The sequence below is a fragment of the Temnothorax americanus genome, unplaced genomic scaffold, assembly GCF_048541705.1.
Source record: "Temnothorax americanus isolate GAGA-0224 unplaced genomic scaffold, ASM4854170v1 Scaffold1, whole genome shotgun sequence".
In the NCBI taxonomy this organism is placed as follows: domain Eukaryota; kingdom Metazoa; phylum Arthropoda; class Insecta; order Hymenoptera; family Formicidae; genus Temnothorax; species Temnothorax americanus.
The window spans coordinates 8383382-8398691 of NW_027509230.1; the positions used below are offsets into that span (position 1 = coordinate 8383382).

Here is a 15310-nt window from a genome sequence, read left to right on the forward strand (position 1 = left end):
TTCCTTTTTCCCCCGGTTGATTTTTTACCCGCGCTACGGTAATCGTAATGACGGTTCTTCCATTCGGTTCTCGCGCGTCCTCGCGATTCTCGCTTTCCCTCCCGATAATCTCTCCTCCGGGATAAACGCTCGATCGCACCAGGAAAGCGATGGAAAGAAAAGCGTGGAAATCGCCGCTGCTTTTTCCCCTTCTTTCACGCTTGTCGCGATAATGTTAAAAGCATAATTGTAGTTACAGGCTATAAAATTGCGAGCTGTTACAGAATGTTTAAATTATCACTCGCAGCAATCTGCGCACCGCAACTTACTCGCCTTAATGGCGGATATAAGCGCGACGAATTTTTGAATATTTTAAGAGGAGGCATTGTGAGAAACTCGTTGTACGGTAGATTAACGAATTTATGAAAGTAAAATCGAAACGCGTTTCGGTACGATTAAACGCGGATGCGTTGATCAGGGAGATTTGTACGAATTCACCTTCTTTGTACATACGTCAATTAAGAGAACGACACACACATCGTTGCAATTTGTTTACTGATTTTACAATAAAAATACAAATATTTATTCCGTTACTCACCTCTCGCCTCGCGCGACCGCGTTCTCAAACTTTTGCGCGCTATCCGGCACACGCTCCACGTTTACTACACGGGGCGTTTAGAACGTTAATTGACGCATAAATTAACGCCCGACGACTTGCGAGTTTAAGTGAGCGGAACCGGTTTTTTGCGTGGCCATTTGCGCGAGAGGTGTTGCCCGCGGAAGCGTACGAGTGGCGCCATCCTGCGACGCGCCGCGGAACCATCCTACGCGCTCTCGCGCGCTGAGCGAAACGCGAATTAAAATTCGATCCTCTTTCGCGATCTTCCATAAAATCATTACTTTGCGTTCCTAGAGATCTTTTCAGAACTAAGTTGTTAATCGTCCCGAATCGAAAGAGTCCAGAGACAAGTCCAAAAATTTTTCAGAGACGCCAGGCAAGAATTTGAACGAGAGCTCGCGGAAGGGCATATGAATTTTAAGAACGCGTATAGATGATATAACAATTCGGAGCTTTGACCATCGTCGTGTTCACGTGGAAATGAATTTAGAACATTTTATTATCCCGCGAATGTTAGAATCAGGCTGCGGCAGAGAGGTTTCTCTCTGGCTGCGGTCCACTTGATGCTACAAATGCTTCAAAGCACGCACACACACACACACGCACGCATATTCCTCTTCTCTTTTCTTTCAATGAAGGCTGCGGTCCACTTGACACTACAAAATGCTTCGGAGCGTTTTTCTTCTCCTTCTTTCTTCATTAAGTTTCGATTTTTTATTCACGCGAAAAAGTCGAGAATCAATGCAGCGCGAATGCCGCGAATCGACCGTTCGGCGGAGACGACACTGCGCAGACGCGGATGGGAGAGAAAAATATCGCGTTCTTTCTCTAATTCATCTCTTTCTCTCTTTATATGTCCCCTGGGTTTTTTATTATCGGAACACGATCGGCATGGAAAAAACCTGCCTTATCGTGACTGACCGTCGCCGTCGACTTGCACGGACACGGCACGGACTCGCGGTGTTCAGTTGTTCACAGTCACAATAGTCACGGTGTTCAACAGTGTTCCACAAGTGTTGAGTGTTGAGTGTTCGCTTCGCACTTCGCATCGCACCACTCCACTCGCCACTCGCACGCGGCACGTTTTACGTTGCGATGGCTGCTCCGGTGAAAAAGCGTGAGATCCGGCAAAAGTTGCCCGACGACGACGAGAATGACGTCTCGTCCAGCAACGAGGACGAGGAGTATGAGATCCCGAACGAGCAGGTGAGGAATGACCGATTTATTATCGATGAAATACATGGTACGACAATCGAGCGGTTATCCTGGGTTAACCTCACTCGGCGAGCACGCGGTCGCGCTCTGCTGCCGTACGACGTATGTATGTACATACGACCCGTATGTTCAAAGTCACTCGGTTTTATTTCGTTTCAATTCATTCCCGAACGCGAGGCCGACCCGATACGTCGCGACGTATACGTGAAAATCGTTTGTCAAGGTGTCTCCCGCAGATGAAAGCTCTGTTCGATTGTTATTCTGGCATAAATAGTTGCTAGTTGCTACTCGAATGAAATATTGTCAGTTCGATCTAATGATCTTTATGTAATTATGATATTTAGTGCATGGATCTCAGGGGAACTGAGAAAAATCATATTTTGACAGAGATGAAAAAAAGCTACTTGCTTTTGCATTTATTACTATTAAAAAAATTATTATTAATAACTATAATAATTTTTTCTATCTGGCTGATATTTATGAATAGAATAATTGAAACAGATATACTTCTAATAAGTTTAGATTTTGATGCGGTACATACAGATAATGAAGTAATCTGTTTCTAAGAACAATTAATAATTTTTATATTTGTTACTGCTGTTAATATTTTAATATTATCACAAAAATCGAGGTGTATACATATTTGGTTCTTGCTTTTAACGATTTTTTTATGCATAGACATGCATATGCATATGTGTTATACAATATTGTGCAAGAGATGCAACAGCAGTTTGGAATTTATCTCTCGTATTTTTAAAGCAAATTAAGATTGTGAATATAATCGCAATTCCCTGTAGGAATAGCAAGCTGCATTTTTTTTTGCCTTTGCAATGTAAAAACGTTTATAAAGAAAATAATGAAATGCGTAGCGTATTTTATCCCTAAGTTGTCACCGAAGCGCAAAGTTGCGGTTTTTCAGGCAACCTTTCCGTATTTTCTAACGTCATCGTTGCGTACATACGTATATTAAATATCACAATTGTGTCACAATTACGTATTCTATCATATCGGCGCATCAAATTGATCTTTATAAACAGTAATTAATTTTTTTGGAGCTTAATTACAATTTTTAATTAATATTATATTTCTACACTTTATAAAATAAGACACATGGTACAATAATGAGTATAACTTTTAGGGAATAGAGTTGCAAGTGGAGTTTGAAGGTCGCAATCCACAAGATCCAGACTATCATGGAATTAAAACGTTGCTGCGACAACTTTTCCTCAAAGCGCACATTGATTTAGGCGGACTCACGGATTTAATAATATCACAAAATCACGTCGGATCTGTCATTAAACAGTCAGAAGAAACGGATGAATCCGAAGATGAGGACAATGACATCAACGACGTGTTTGGTATTACAACTGTTATCAATGTCTCCGATAAGCAAGTAAGTTGATTCTTATTATTATTATTATTATTATTGTCAAACCGAAAAACTTAGTATCGATCTCTATCAATTCTATTTAACAAAAGAAATCTTTTCAGAACGTTTTGTGCATACAACAACTTAGAGATCTATTGAAGCAGTTGGCAGACGAACATGCAACTGACGCGGTTAATACTATGATTAAAAATGTATTGGAAAATGACTCGGCGCAATTGGGTTTGCTTATCAATGAGAGATTTGTCAACATTCCCGCCAAGATTTCAGTGCCACTTCTTGAAAATCTAATTTCCGAACTGAAACGTGCCACCAGCAAAAATATGCCATTTAATTTTTCCTATTACATACTTATATGTAAATTATATAAGACGGAAGATAAAAAAGCCGGGAAAAAGACGAAAAACAAGAATAAAAACGCTGGCAATGAGCCGGTATCGATATTGTGGAGCAATGCGGAAGAAGAAATCTTTGCGGAAGAGGCAATTGTTAGTTTCGAGTTTTCTGTCGAAGAAGAAGCAGACAGTGGTTTATCCGGAACGTGGACTGAAACGGACGATGAGATGATACCCTACAGACGAGTTCTACTTTTTGAGGCATCTAAGCTGCAATCCATATTTGATAAAATACAGAATCAGTTTTCTTAATTTCATAATGATGTTAATATTTTCTTAAACGAACGATACGGCTGAGACGGCTGAGTCCCGTGCGAAACTTCCTATTTATGAACAGAAAACGTGCTTCTCAAAGATAGTTTTTTATATATCTGCATACAACGCAACGGTACGTTATATTAAGGTTCTTATAATATTACCTTTTACACAATGCTTATACTATACACTAATGTAGGAATATACTGTTTCTAAGAATTTCGCCCATGCTTCTTTTTCATTCTTTCGTTTTTATTTCTCTTACCATGTAAGTTACAAAATATTTGCAAAATGGCCGTCGATCTTGTACTAGACCTCGTCTGGCTTCTCATATAGTACAAAAATTACTTTTACAGTCGAATAAATAGATTTTGCATAAATTTAGGTTGAGCAAGACAGATCTATAAGACAAATTGTACACATTGAGTAACAAAGCTAATATATCGTACTGTAAAATAATAGAGATAATATATATCATTTAGCTGATTGAGACTTCAGGCTTTTGTTGGAATTACAAATTGTATCCGTTCAAACAATTCTGATTACTATGACGCTGTATCTGTAAACTTGAATGATTGCCTTATTGGTTTAGCTCTTCGTCTCATGGTACCAAGGATATTTAACATTTCCGAAACTGCTGGCGGCTTGCTCTCCGCTTCTTGTCGTCTTTTCCGCTCTTCTTCTCTTTGTTTCTGAAATCAACGTTTTGCTCAAATATGCATATTGTAATTGATCAAAAGAATAACTGCATTTTGTACTGGATTTAAAGAATGTTTGAAAAATTAATGGTATTCTAAACATTTGTATGACGTATTCTAAAAATATTTGTATAGTCTGACTTACATCCGTTTGCTTCAGCGTGAAACGTCCGCCTTTAATTTGATTAATAATGTCATCGATAGCTGAAAATTAGATACATATAATATTGCAATGTATAACTTTGATACATTTACAATAAAACAAAATAATTCATGACCGATAAAACAATAGATTGTGTAATTACCGGGTTGTTGCGCGACCGTAGGCGTTTTTTTCGGCGTAATGCCAAGCATGTTTTCCATATCGCTTACAGCCGAGGTCAATTTTTCTCTGGTCAGCAATTTTATCGACGACTGACCAATCGTCGACGTCGGTGGTGGTGGAGGAGGTGGCGGTAACGGTGGCGGTGGCGGTTTTAAAACTTTCTCCTCTAATTCGCTGATTTTCTGTTTTAAGCAATGCACAACGTTTTCCAACTCTTCCACCGATTTCTCAGCCCTTTCGGCTCTCTGAACAACCACGTCCAATTCAGACTCCGCAAGCTTCAACTTCTCCTCGACAATCTCAAATTCCACATTCGATTCTTTCTCCTCTAATTTCTCCTGTAGCATCTGCACTCGAGAAGCATGATTTTGCTGTTCTTCCTCCAGTAGCCTCTTTAGGGATTCCACCTCTTGCAAAACGGTCAACAATCTGCCATTCGGATCGTCTCCAACCTCGGCCATAAGAAGAGCGCTTTGGTGCGCTAAAACATTTCGTTCTTTCTGGACCTAAATGAGCAACCGGCTAATTAGTACGAGATAAGAAAGTGCAATCAGTTAATGCATCTTAATTTTCAAATACTCTCCCAAGTCTAATAATTAAACTGAATACGTAATAACACGTACCCTTTCGGCTTCCATCTTCAGAACTTTCGCGCTTTGTCTCTCGCGATCGCATTGCGTCTTCAGAGTCTGCACCTCTTCAGCCACCATTTTCGTGACTCTTTCCATATTATCCTTGTGCACTTTCATCTCGTTAATTTTCTCCTCGCCTGCGACAGAAACAAATCAGTCGGTTTACCGCGTTTTACCAACCGCGAGATTATTATAGGAAATTTAGTTTTACCTTTTTGTCGGAGGGTCCTTTCCTCCTCCAGCTGCGTGGTCAGCTGCGTCACCTGCTCCTGCGCCTCGAATTCCTGAAGCCGCGCGGAATGAAGCTCCGTTTGTAGTCGCGCTATTTCGCCGCTCAGCTCTGAAAACGGATGTTTCATTTAAGACCAGTTGCCCCATTGTTATTCCGCTAGCTTTAACTCCCGATTGTTAGCAACCGCATTTTAATCGTGAGAATCTCGAGAAAATAGGTAATAAAATAACCGCTCTCGAACCTATCAAAATCAGCCGCACTGACCTGTCACCGTTTGTCTCAACTGATCCAAATCTTCAAAGTTCGAGTCCACTTCGTCCGACACGTCGAAATGCAGTGATTCATCCGGATTGCTATGTAGAAACTTCTGCGCCATGATTTGAGATCTTCGCTTCAGTTCACGGTTTTGTCGATACCACTGGTATAATAAAATGTGCACCATTTTAGAACAACTATATATCACTTAATCGGTATATTTTATGCACATATACTTTTATTACAGATTATTATAAATAACACGCAGATTAAATTACAACAGATAGAGCGTTACCTGAGAGGCTTGTTGCATAGCTTTGTGCATCGCGTTTGTTTCCACGTCATACTGATGCTTTAATTGTTCGTATTCCTTACATACCGCTTCGGAAACTGCGAAAAAGGAATAAGAATTTGATAACATTATTCGGAGTATATTCGGCTACACGTTATAAGATGAAGTTTCAAATTAGGTACGTACCTGTTCGTAATTTCAATAGCTTCTGCTCCTTCTCTTGAACTTGCGACTGCAGCAAGCCATTTTCTCTCTGCAATTGCTGGTATTTCTTCTCCAAATCCCCGTGCTCTTTATTCACTGTGAAAGATGCTCGATTACAACGCAGAACGCAATTTTCTAGCGTGAATTATTTTAAGCCTTCTTTCCAGTTATTATATAGTTAGGGAACGGCATACGGATGTGCGTGGGTAAAATGAGTCAGTTATCAAATACCTCGATTAAGTCGACAATCAGATTAAGGTCATATATAATCCGTAGAATTATTGAGAAACGATTGATGATGTCATCGTTCGTTTCTAAAGAGTTCGCATTATGAAACAAAATATAATTCCAGCGATGATGGAACATTCATCAAAGGTGATATATAATTGTAGCTTTTTATTCAGCAAACAACTTAAGAAGCAAAAAAATTTTTTAATTGCACTACGTACATATACACGCGTCGTCGAAAGTTGCGTTACTCTAACATGTTGCAAAGTTCTGATTGACATATCGTTCTCCCGTTTGCTTTATGTTTGCTGCTTAATTATGAATCGAGAGACTTTCAGAAGATTTTCAGAACGTCTCGCCTCCGCGATGCAGCCAGCAGTTTACATTTCGTTGCCTGACCTTTTCGCGTAAACTCAAACGGTCAGCCTCGCTGATCGTCCGTCAATCGACGCAACAAACCGTGAATATAGATCCCGCGCGAGCAACTCGCGCCAGTAATATTTCGTCCCCCCATCGATTTATAATTCTATCGCGTATAAACAGTGTGACTAATGGTGCGTCATTGCCTTCATTTTACATGCAGAACTGAATCACGAGATAATCGAATACACAACATTCTCGAGTGTCCATGAACTGTGTGGTGAACACGCTTTCCATTATTTATGGACTTTCCGAATCGTTTGGTCGGTTTATCGTGCCCAGATGTCGAACTTTCGAAAATAAACAGTCGAGTGTGTGTTTTCGATATTCAAGTACAGATATGTGTATATGAATCGTTATATAAACATAGTCTAATTGCAAGTCACTTTCCTCACTTTAAGAAGGCCAAGAATAATTTAAAGTAATCAAATCGGTATAAAATCGCTGTACGTGTCGAATCGGCGTTTGAGATATCAATCGGATAAAAGGTAAAGGTCAGACTCACGCATGTCTGTAACTAGATCGTTAACTCCATCAAAAAAGTCGTGTAGACCCGGATTTCCAGGTTCGGCCATTATCTACAAGTTGTGATACAGATTTGCCAAATTTTGATCCCGGCCTGGCCTCGACTGACGACAATTTTCTCCCTCTGCTCACGCATACAAGACGCTTAGCCTATTCGTGTAGTCGGCGTAGTCGCATGCGTCTTGTGTACGTAAGTATAATAGAGGGGATAAAAAGTAGCGGTGCGTGTGCGTTAGTGCGTATGTTAGTGCGTATGTGATACCTGGCGGACATGTGTTATCAAATCACGTGACATTGGACACGTGATCTTGAACACCACCATGCCCGCCGGTTGCCGGGTATCGCGTACGCACTTGTAGGGTAGGTAATATGGCTGTCGGCCGATCACATCAGTTTTTCTATAGCAAAAGCCCGAAATTAACGATCTAGTTATAGACATCTGTGGTCGGACTCCAAAGATAGTTTAAACGATATGTCTACTTATCAAAGAGTACAAGATTTGAATCATGGCAACTATATAGCCATTATAGCCATTATTTAATACATCCACGAAAATCCACGCTGCCGCGTCCTTTGACGCTTCTATAATTAATAACCCTATTCATTCCAACCAGCCCTTTCGTGTCCCAACGGGTTTCTAATCCTCGCATCATAACTCACGAACGAATTGACGAAATTTAATGTTCCAAAGCGCAAATTAAAGCTAAAAGTAGTAGCTTTAATTTGCGCTTTGGAACATTGAATTTCGTCAATTCGTTGGTGAGTTATGATGCGAGGATTAAAAAGGGCGGAAAACACGTTGGAGCCAATAGGGTTAATTACCAGCTTCGCTCTTCTGGAGCAGGTGTTTCCGCCTCTTCTCCGAATCCTCATATTTGCTCTTCCACTTGCTCTCCAAGAAGCTGTTGCTCCTGTTGAGCCTGGCGACGTCGTTCGTCTTGCAAAGACCGCTCACCGGCGTCGTCTTCTTCTCGGACTTTCGCATCTCGATGCTGGAGCTCGACAGTTGATTGTTGTTGCGTGACCTCAGCTGTACGACCGAAGCTTCGAGCTTCTCGAAGGACGCTCTTTGGGCTGCCACGTTGCCCGTCCCGCGGCTGAGCTTCTCGAAGGATCCTCTACGTTTTGGAGGACATCTCTCTTGAGCCTTGATCGCGGCCGATATTCTCGACACCGGAATGTGAGAGTGAATCACGTTCGGAGATGTCCTCGGTGGCTCCGTGCTCAGAACAATGTTGAATTCCGTCTTGTTCATGGTGTCTGCGGAAATAAGCACGCTTGTTATCTCGTTTACTATAAGCTTCGTTAGCGATAATGACGGAGTTACGCAGGCAGAAGGGTTACACGGAATTGACCGTTTCCTGGCCAAAGTATGTCCTTTTCTAAATACAACGTATTACTTAGGCAAAAAGTTTCATGATAAAGTTATACAGTTTAAAAGCAGCTATTAACGAAGTAAAAGAACCTTTCGTTATTATTATCATTAGATATTATTATATCGGTATTATTATTATTGCTACTATTAGAACAATTATTGAAAAGAGAGAATATCGATACATGTTTTATCGAATTTATTCTACTTCGTTTTGTCACTTTTATGTGATTTCACGGGTGAATACGCGGTTTCATTATGATATTAAATATACGAAACGTAATCTCGATTCCGGTAAGTAGTTTGACATGCAAGTGTTTTTGGACGAAATTCTTAAAATACACGCGTCTTATCTGTGAATGTGTGTGTGTTCGTAAATTCTTTATGAACAACATCATCGTTGATTCATTAAATTGCATAATCAATATCAGACGGAAAAATAACGCGTCGCGATTAGATTTCTTTTACGTGCGACGACCCAAGGAACGAACCTACCTAAATGCATATCGGCACCGGTTATACTTATACGACAAAGGTTAATAACATTTGGACATTTCTAAAAATAAACATATTGCTCTCACCCTCGGGAGTCGAAATAGCTGCTGTATTAAAATATTCTTGTACGCCTAATCCTGATCACTGTACGCAAATTTTGTGCAAATTTATTTTTCATTTACTATTGTTATATCACACTGTTGTGTTTAGACTGTGTGCTGTGTGTGATAATCAATTCAATATTAAATAATTCGTAGGGAGAGAAAAATATTTCGAAAATATTCATGTTTCATTAACTATTATTTATAATTTTACAGCACCGTGTAAGATTATCGAACTAGCAAGATCATATTACACTGTTTTTCGTAGTGTCAAATTATACTCAGATTTAATCGTTTATTAACCATTGGTATATAGGTCGCCACACTCTGCTTCTACTCAATATGTCATTAATTCAACTAAAACAGTGTTAAATTAACATTTAACTAAACCAATGGAGTTAAAATAATACTGTTTTGCGTTAAAATAATAAATTTCGACACACATGGTAATTAAAAACGACAAAATCTTATTTAACTCAAGGTATTGGTTTGAAATTCATCCTTTAATATTTAACAGTGTATAATATATTGTGCTGAATTTAAAAACTCAAATGATTTCAAATAATTATTGCAATTATTAATTATTGCTGTTAGATTGATATTAGATATCTACATGTGTTCGTTGTTTTACCACATTACGGATGTTGGCGGAGAGATATTATAGAGTACTCGTGATAAGATCTATCATATATATGCGCGCGTTCATTCACGTCGCGAAACTCGAGTTCCCGGAACGGCGGTTTGTGCGTTTCTAAAATAGGATTCCTCCCAAAAGTTTACTCGAGAGTTAGGTTTAGACGCGCGCGTGCTGAGCTTCGCGGGAGAGCAAAGGCAAATAGCTCTCCCGCGGGCCATTTAAAGTTAATTCGTCGGAATGCGCGTCTATGTGTCGGAGCTCGTGCGGCCCGATCGTTAAACCGACCGACGACGTCGATCGGAGGGTTCGGTACGTACTTTCCCTCGGCTAAAAGTCCGCCAGGTGTTGCGATCGCTTCGATAACGTCAAGCGTAATTGCCATATTCCGGCTTCCGGCAACGTCCAACGTGTCCGAGCCCGGCTTCGTCCGAGCGCGAAAGTCGAGAAGCTCCGTAAAAATTCAGTCGGTCGAAAACCGAAACGCGGGGGATACTTCGATACGGAATACACAATACTCCTCACTGACATTCGAGATGTCAATTAGCCCCTTATTCATTTGCATTCGAGCGCGTGCTCCTGCAGCAGGAAAGGCGTTCGTGCCGAAATCGATAAACTGAGGCGTATTCTCGAACCGCGTTCAAAATATAAAAGCACCCCTCACGCAAGCGAAAACGTGGAAATATTTAGCACTTAATAAAATACTCGAGTAAGAGATATTTATTAAAGCTGCAGCGAACTAATTAACGCGAACGTAGAATTAGTCTATTGATTCATTATCGTTTGATTAGAATTCGATATTTATTATTAGAATTCAATTACTTGAAGAAACGTACGTTTTTAGTTATAGATTTTACATTCAAAGGACATCGTTTGCCTCTTTAGGCAAACAATCGATTATTATACAAATATAGATATATTTTATTTGAAGCAGAAAGGAATTTAAAACAGAACGATTGTGTATATATTATATATATATACTTCCATGCTTATATCGAGCGGCTGACTATTGCTTATATATATTTCGTTACACATGCACGACATAAATACCGGGGTGCACATTCGACGTCATGCATTAGCTAGTGGCGAGCCAAGTGTCCGATAAAATCCGACTGATAGGGCACGGACTAAGTTTACGCGTGCAGAATTGTGTACCGCGAAAATGTAGAAGATAATACTTCCAGGGTAAAGGCATACCTACTCTATTATACATGCGAATTACTCACGAGTGACGGAACGAGAATCCTTGAAACGTGCGTCGCGTTTAAAGGGAAAGTGACTGTGACGATTCGTTGTTAATTTATTCGGACATTATCAATTAAATGATCGATAATTTTGACGTAAGAATATTTCTTGTCTCGTAACGGTGCTTCTGCCGATTAAGTCGCGTCGTCAAATCAAAAGCACCTGTCTTTTTGCTGTAATAAAACGTGTCGAGAGGTATTTTTGCGGTAACGCGAGATTTCGCAAACCCGCATGTGATAAACGATCTAAATTCGATTAAACGCGGAGTGTGCGTTTTTTTTTTTCGTACCAATCGCGGGGGCCAATTGCGACGACCCTCAACTCGCGCTCGCGGAGTAATTTAAAACAAAAACCGCGGTAACTTTTAATTGTCAATCACGACGTCGTGTACGCGCCGCGTAACGGACTTTGGAATCGCATGTCAGATATCGTACGGTAAGCACCTTCTGATCCTTTCACTTTACCTCTTTTTGCATCAAAGGACGACGGCCCGTCTCGTTATACGCGCGACGCTTAGATCTCATCCGAAGAATCGCGGAGATGCACTGTTAAATATTAAAGGATGAAATTTAAACCAATACCTTGAGTTAAACAACAACATTTTGTTATTTTTAACTACCATGCTTGTCAAAAATTCATTACTTCAACACAAACAGTATTATTTTAACTCTATTGGTGTAGTAAATTAACATTGTTTTAAATTAAATTAACGACATATTGAACAGAACCGCAGTGGCGACCTATAAAAATGGTCAAAAATGACTCAAATTGAGTACAATTTGACACTACGAATTTAACGATGGTGCAAACAGATTGCGGCATTCGCGTAACTGTCGCGGACGATAGTGATCGGGTAATCACTTTCCGAAATCGCGCGGATTACTCCTCCGAGTTGACTCGCAAAACACGACCGACCGACGCGCGGAGCCAATATAAATTTTTTTTCCCCTTATACAAGAACGAGAGACAGACGGTTGCACTCACGTTCGTTGCACCAGCACGTGAGGTCGAAAGTATCAGGTTCTTGTTCTTTTCTCTCTTTCCTTTCCACGAGTACGGCACGTCGAGAGTCCCGCGTCCCGCGTCCCGCGTCGTCGGACTCGGGTCGCGACCGAGAAAATCTCGTGCGGCGTGCGTTCTCCCCGGCGCGCGTCCACGAGCGTACTGACTTCGCGCGGCGGGCGCGCGAGCGCGCGTGCCTCGTTGTAACGTTACGTTATCTCGTGGCACCCGCGGTGACTTATACGCGAAAGAGAGAGAATGCGGGACTCGGGAGAGCGTCGTGTTTCTTTAAGGAAAACCGTCCGGGCGCGTGTGCGCGACGCACACGCGCACGCACTTTCCGCGGAGCCTGCCACGCGGTATAGCCTTCGACGCGTGACGCCGCGCCGCTCGATGCTCGAGGTGCGTTTTATCGCGATTAGGATAGCGTGATCAGCAATCAGCACTAAGGATGTCGAACCTCGTTCTCGTTTGAAGAAGTTACCGTGTCGCCTTAGATCGGGGCCCGAGGGGTGGAGGAGGGAAAGGGGGAAGAACGATGAACTTCGATGAAATATTGCTCGAAAGAAGCATGTAATACAATGTAATATGTGTGAAACATAATGCCACAGATATATCTCGTATTTTTTGTTAATAATTTTTTATACCTTGGTTTTTAAGAATTTAGACAACTTCCTGTACCTTCCAAGGATAAAAAAAGATGAATAGAACGTAGGATATGTATCTTAATTTTTGGAGAAACATGCCTGAGTTGTGTGTGAATAACAGAGTATTCTTCGGCAATAAAAATTTTTATCGACAACTTTATGATTGATGCCAATTATCGATCAAAAAGAATTTTTAATCCGTTCCTTCTTATCTTGATGTAAGCGAAAACTCGAAAAATGGAATTATTTCGAGCTGCTTTCAACGCATGTTTGATGCTGCGTCTGAGAGGAATTTACGCAGTTAGTCAGCAGCTGAGTACACAAAAGGCGATCTGTATAGAGTTACGAATAATGAGTAAAAACTCAAATATTTATCATCAGAACAGCAGGATTTTGTAGATTAGTAAATCGAGGTTTATAAGATACCCGAGCGTTTGCCGAAACTAGAATAGAATTAATTCCAAAAATTAATAAGATAATCGCATAAAATCGATGCAAGAAAGAATTTACATTGATTGAAGTGAGAAAATATTGAAATGTAATCTTACATAATTCGTATAACTACGATCAAATTAATTTTTATAAAATTACTTTAAAATAATCTGTTAATATTAAAACATTAACTTAATGTATCAAGTAAAAAATTGCAATCTTTTATTAACTTTATCAAAGTAAATCGTTGTCATTCTATTTAACCGTTCCACTGAGAATCTCAATCATATCATCTCTCGTATATAGCAAATTGTTGAACTGAATTGTAATCGTAATTCAAGACGACAAATTCAACTTGTAAATCAAACGTTTTCCAGGATTTGCTCCTTTCATAAAAAGTTTCTAAAACTCTAGATTTTTTTATGTCTCTGCGACATTCGTACGACTTAATTGCGATAAAAATACAGGTGCGTATTATGATGCATATCGCAGATATGCCTGAAGAATTTTATGCAAGATAACGGCGAAGACACAGCGACTTTGCGATTACGCTGATAGCTGTGTGCGCGCGCGCGCGTGTGTGTGTGTGTGTGTGCGCGCGCGCGCGCGTGTGTGTGTGTGTGTGTGACAGTCTCGTCTCATATATCTGCATATAGGTACATAGAACCGCGCGCGAAACTTTATATACCTAATATACTTCGCGTAAGTGCACGCTTGAGTCACTACTTCTGAATAATCGCTCGACAATTCTTCAGTCTGCATAAGTTGCTGCGAAAGCGCATTGTTGTTGCAAGACTACATCACAAAGAAGATGTAGTTTAATGATTACACATCATGTTACACGCTACATGTATATCTGTGGCACGTGAACTTGATGGAATAATTTGTTTCTTTGTGGAATTGTGCGGAAGAAATTATTCGTACTCTTATTCAGCTTTACAGAAATATATTAAGATCGAGCGCACAAAGGGTGTCAAAAGTTCTTGTTATTTGTTTCAATTTTTAATCTTTAATTTACAATTTATATTATAATGAAAGCTCGACTTGAAAAGTTCAGTCAAAGATGTTGAAAATCATAAAAAACAGACGCACAGCCCACAAAATTTTCCAAAATGACTAGAGATGGTACAACTGTTGAATCATCTCGTATGTGAAACGGGAAGTCAAATGTTATTAAGATAAATTAATAGAATTGCGATTATACAATACATACGTCGATGATGATCGATGTTCGACCAACTTGTTCGTTACGAAGCAATAAATCTTCATGCTTCGCAGAAGGGGATAAGTGTGAAGAGAGAGGAGCACATCTACATTACGGAACACTAAGTAACTACGCAGAAGTGATTTACTGCGATTGTATAAAGCCTATAGGAAAAACTAGGCGAGCAAACTTTCACGTGGTTCTTGCGTTAGGAAACGTACTTGGAAACCCAAGATAAAGCACTTTCGACTCGCTACTTTTTTATTATAATCCGATATCGAAAGATACAAACATTCATTCTCCCTTTCGACCCTCGCATTCAATTATCTGCAATTAATTATGTATTAACAATATTAACAATATGTGTATTATTAACGATATTAAATGAGTACATTATATGTATTACATGTATAATGTATTATATTGTACATATATTAGTACGGCAAATCTATATATATGTCTAATATATATATTAATTGACAAGTGAACTTTGGCCATGACCTTTCTCAAGACGATC

The 15310-nt window shown here is 40.0% G+C and overlaps 3 protein-coding genes across 4 annotated transcripts in view; 1 reads left to right on the forward strand and 2 right to left on the reverse strand.

Moving 5' to 3' along the window:
* The window catches only part of LOC143896393 (protein Skeletor, isoforms B/C), a 71571-nt gene extending 70186 nt beyond the window's left edge, over positions 1 to 1385 (reverse strand). The window contains exon 1 of the mRNA XM_077408362.1: positions 578 to 1385. The gene's annotated coding sequence lies outside the window, so the exon portion shown is untranslated. The remainder of the gene's footprint in view (positions 1 to 577) is intronic.
* Positions 1386 to 1523: 138 nt separating this feature from the next.
* LOC143908336 (protein BCCIP homolog) lies at positions 1524 to 4342 on the forward strand. 2 transcript variants are annotated; one of them, XM_077426252.1, is made up of 3 exons: positions 1524 to 1804; positions 2952 to 3206; positions 3293 to 4342. In XM_077426252.1, exons 1-3 carry the CDS (start codon positions 1694 to 1696, stop codon positions 3845 to 3847), a joined length of 921 nt encoding a protein of 306 aa, XP_077282378.1. In that variant the 5' UTR covers positions 1524 to 1693; the 3' UTR covers positions 3848 to 4342. The 2 variants fall into 2 exon arrangements, with proteins under 2 accessions (XP_077282378.1, XP_077282472.1); XM_077426346.1 differs by having other exon boundaries at positions 1529 to 1804; positions 3305 to 4342.
* LOC143899534 (uncharacterized) lies at positions 4082 to 12744 on the reverse strand. Its single transcript, XM_077410273.1, has 10 exons — positions 12493 to 12744; positions 8484 to 8921; positions 6471 to 6584; positions 6288 to 6382; positions 6002 to 6155; positions 5717 to 5845; positions 5497 to 5642; positions 4854 to 5379; positions 4694 to 4752; positions 4082 to 4542 (listed from the first exon to the last, which is right to left on the reverse strand). Exons 2-10 carry the CDS (start codon positions 8914 to 8916, stop codon positions 4396 to 4398), a joined length of 1803 nt encoding a protein of 600 aa, XP_077266399.1. The 5' UTR covers positions 8917 to 8921; positions 12493 to 12744; the 3' UTR covers positions 4082 to 4395.
* Between the last annotated feature and the right edge of the window lie 2566 nt (positions 12745 to 15310).

Bases quoted from the DNA above. Each gene is read 5' to 3' on its own strand.
- LOC143908336 (XM_077426252.1), top strand. From the start codon at position 1,694: ATGGCTGCTCCGGTGAAAAAGCGTGAGATCCGGCAAAAGTTGCCCGAC. The intron at 1,805-2,951 runs GTGAGGAATGAC...TATAACTTTTAG, and splicing joins ATGAGATCCCGAACGAGCAG to GGAATAGAGTTGCAAGTGGA. The intron at 3,207-3,292 runs GTAAGTTGATTC...ATTTAACAAAAG, and splicing joins TCAATGTCTCCGATAAGCAA to AAATCTTTTCAGAACGTTTT.
- LOC143899534 (XM_077410273.1), bottom strand. From the start codon at position 8,916: ATGAACAAGACGGAATTCAACATTGTTCTGAGCACGGAGCCACCGAGG. The intron at 5,846-6,001 runs GTCAGTGCGGCT...ATCCGTTTTCAG, and splicing joins GTTGAGACAAACGGTGACAG to AGCTGAGCGGCGAAATAGCG. The intron at 5,643-5,716 runs GTAAAACTAAAT...TTTCTGTCGCAG, and splicing joins AAGGACCCTCCGACAAAAAG to GCGAGGAGAAAATTAACGAG.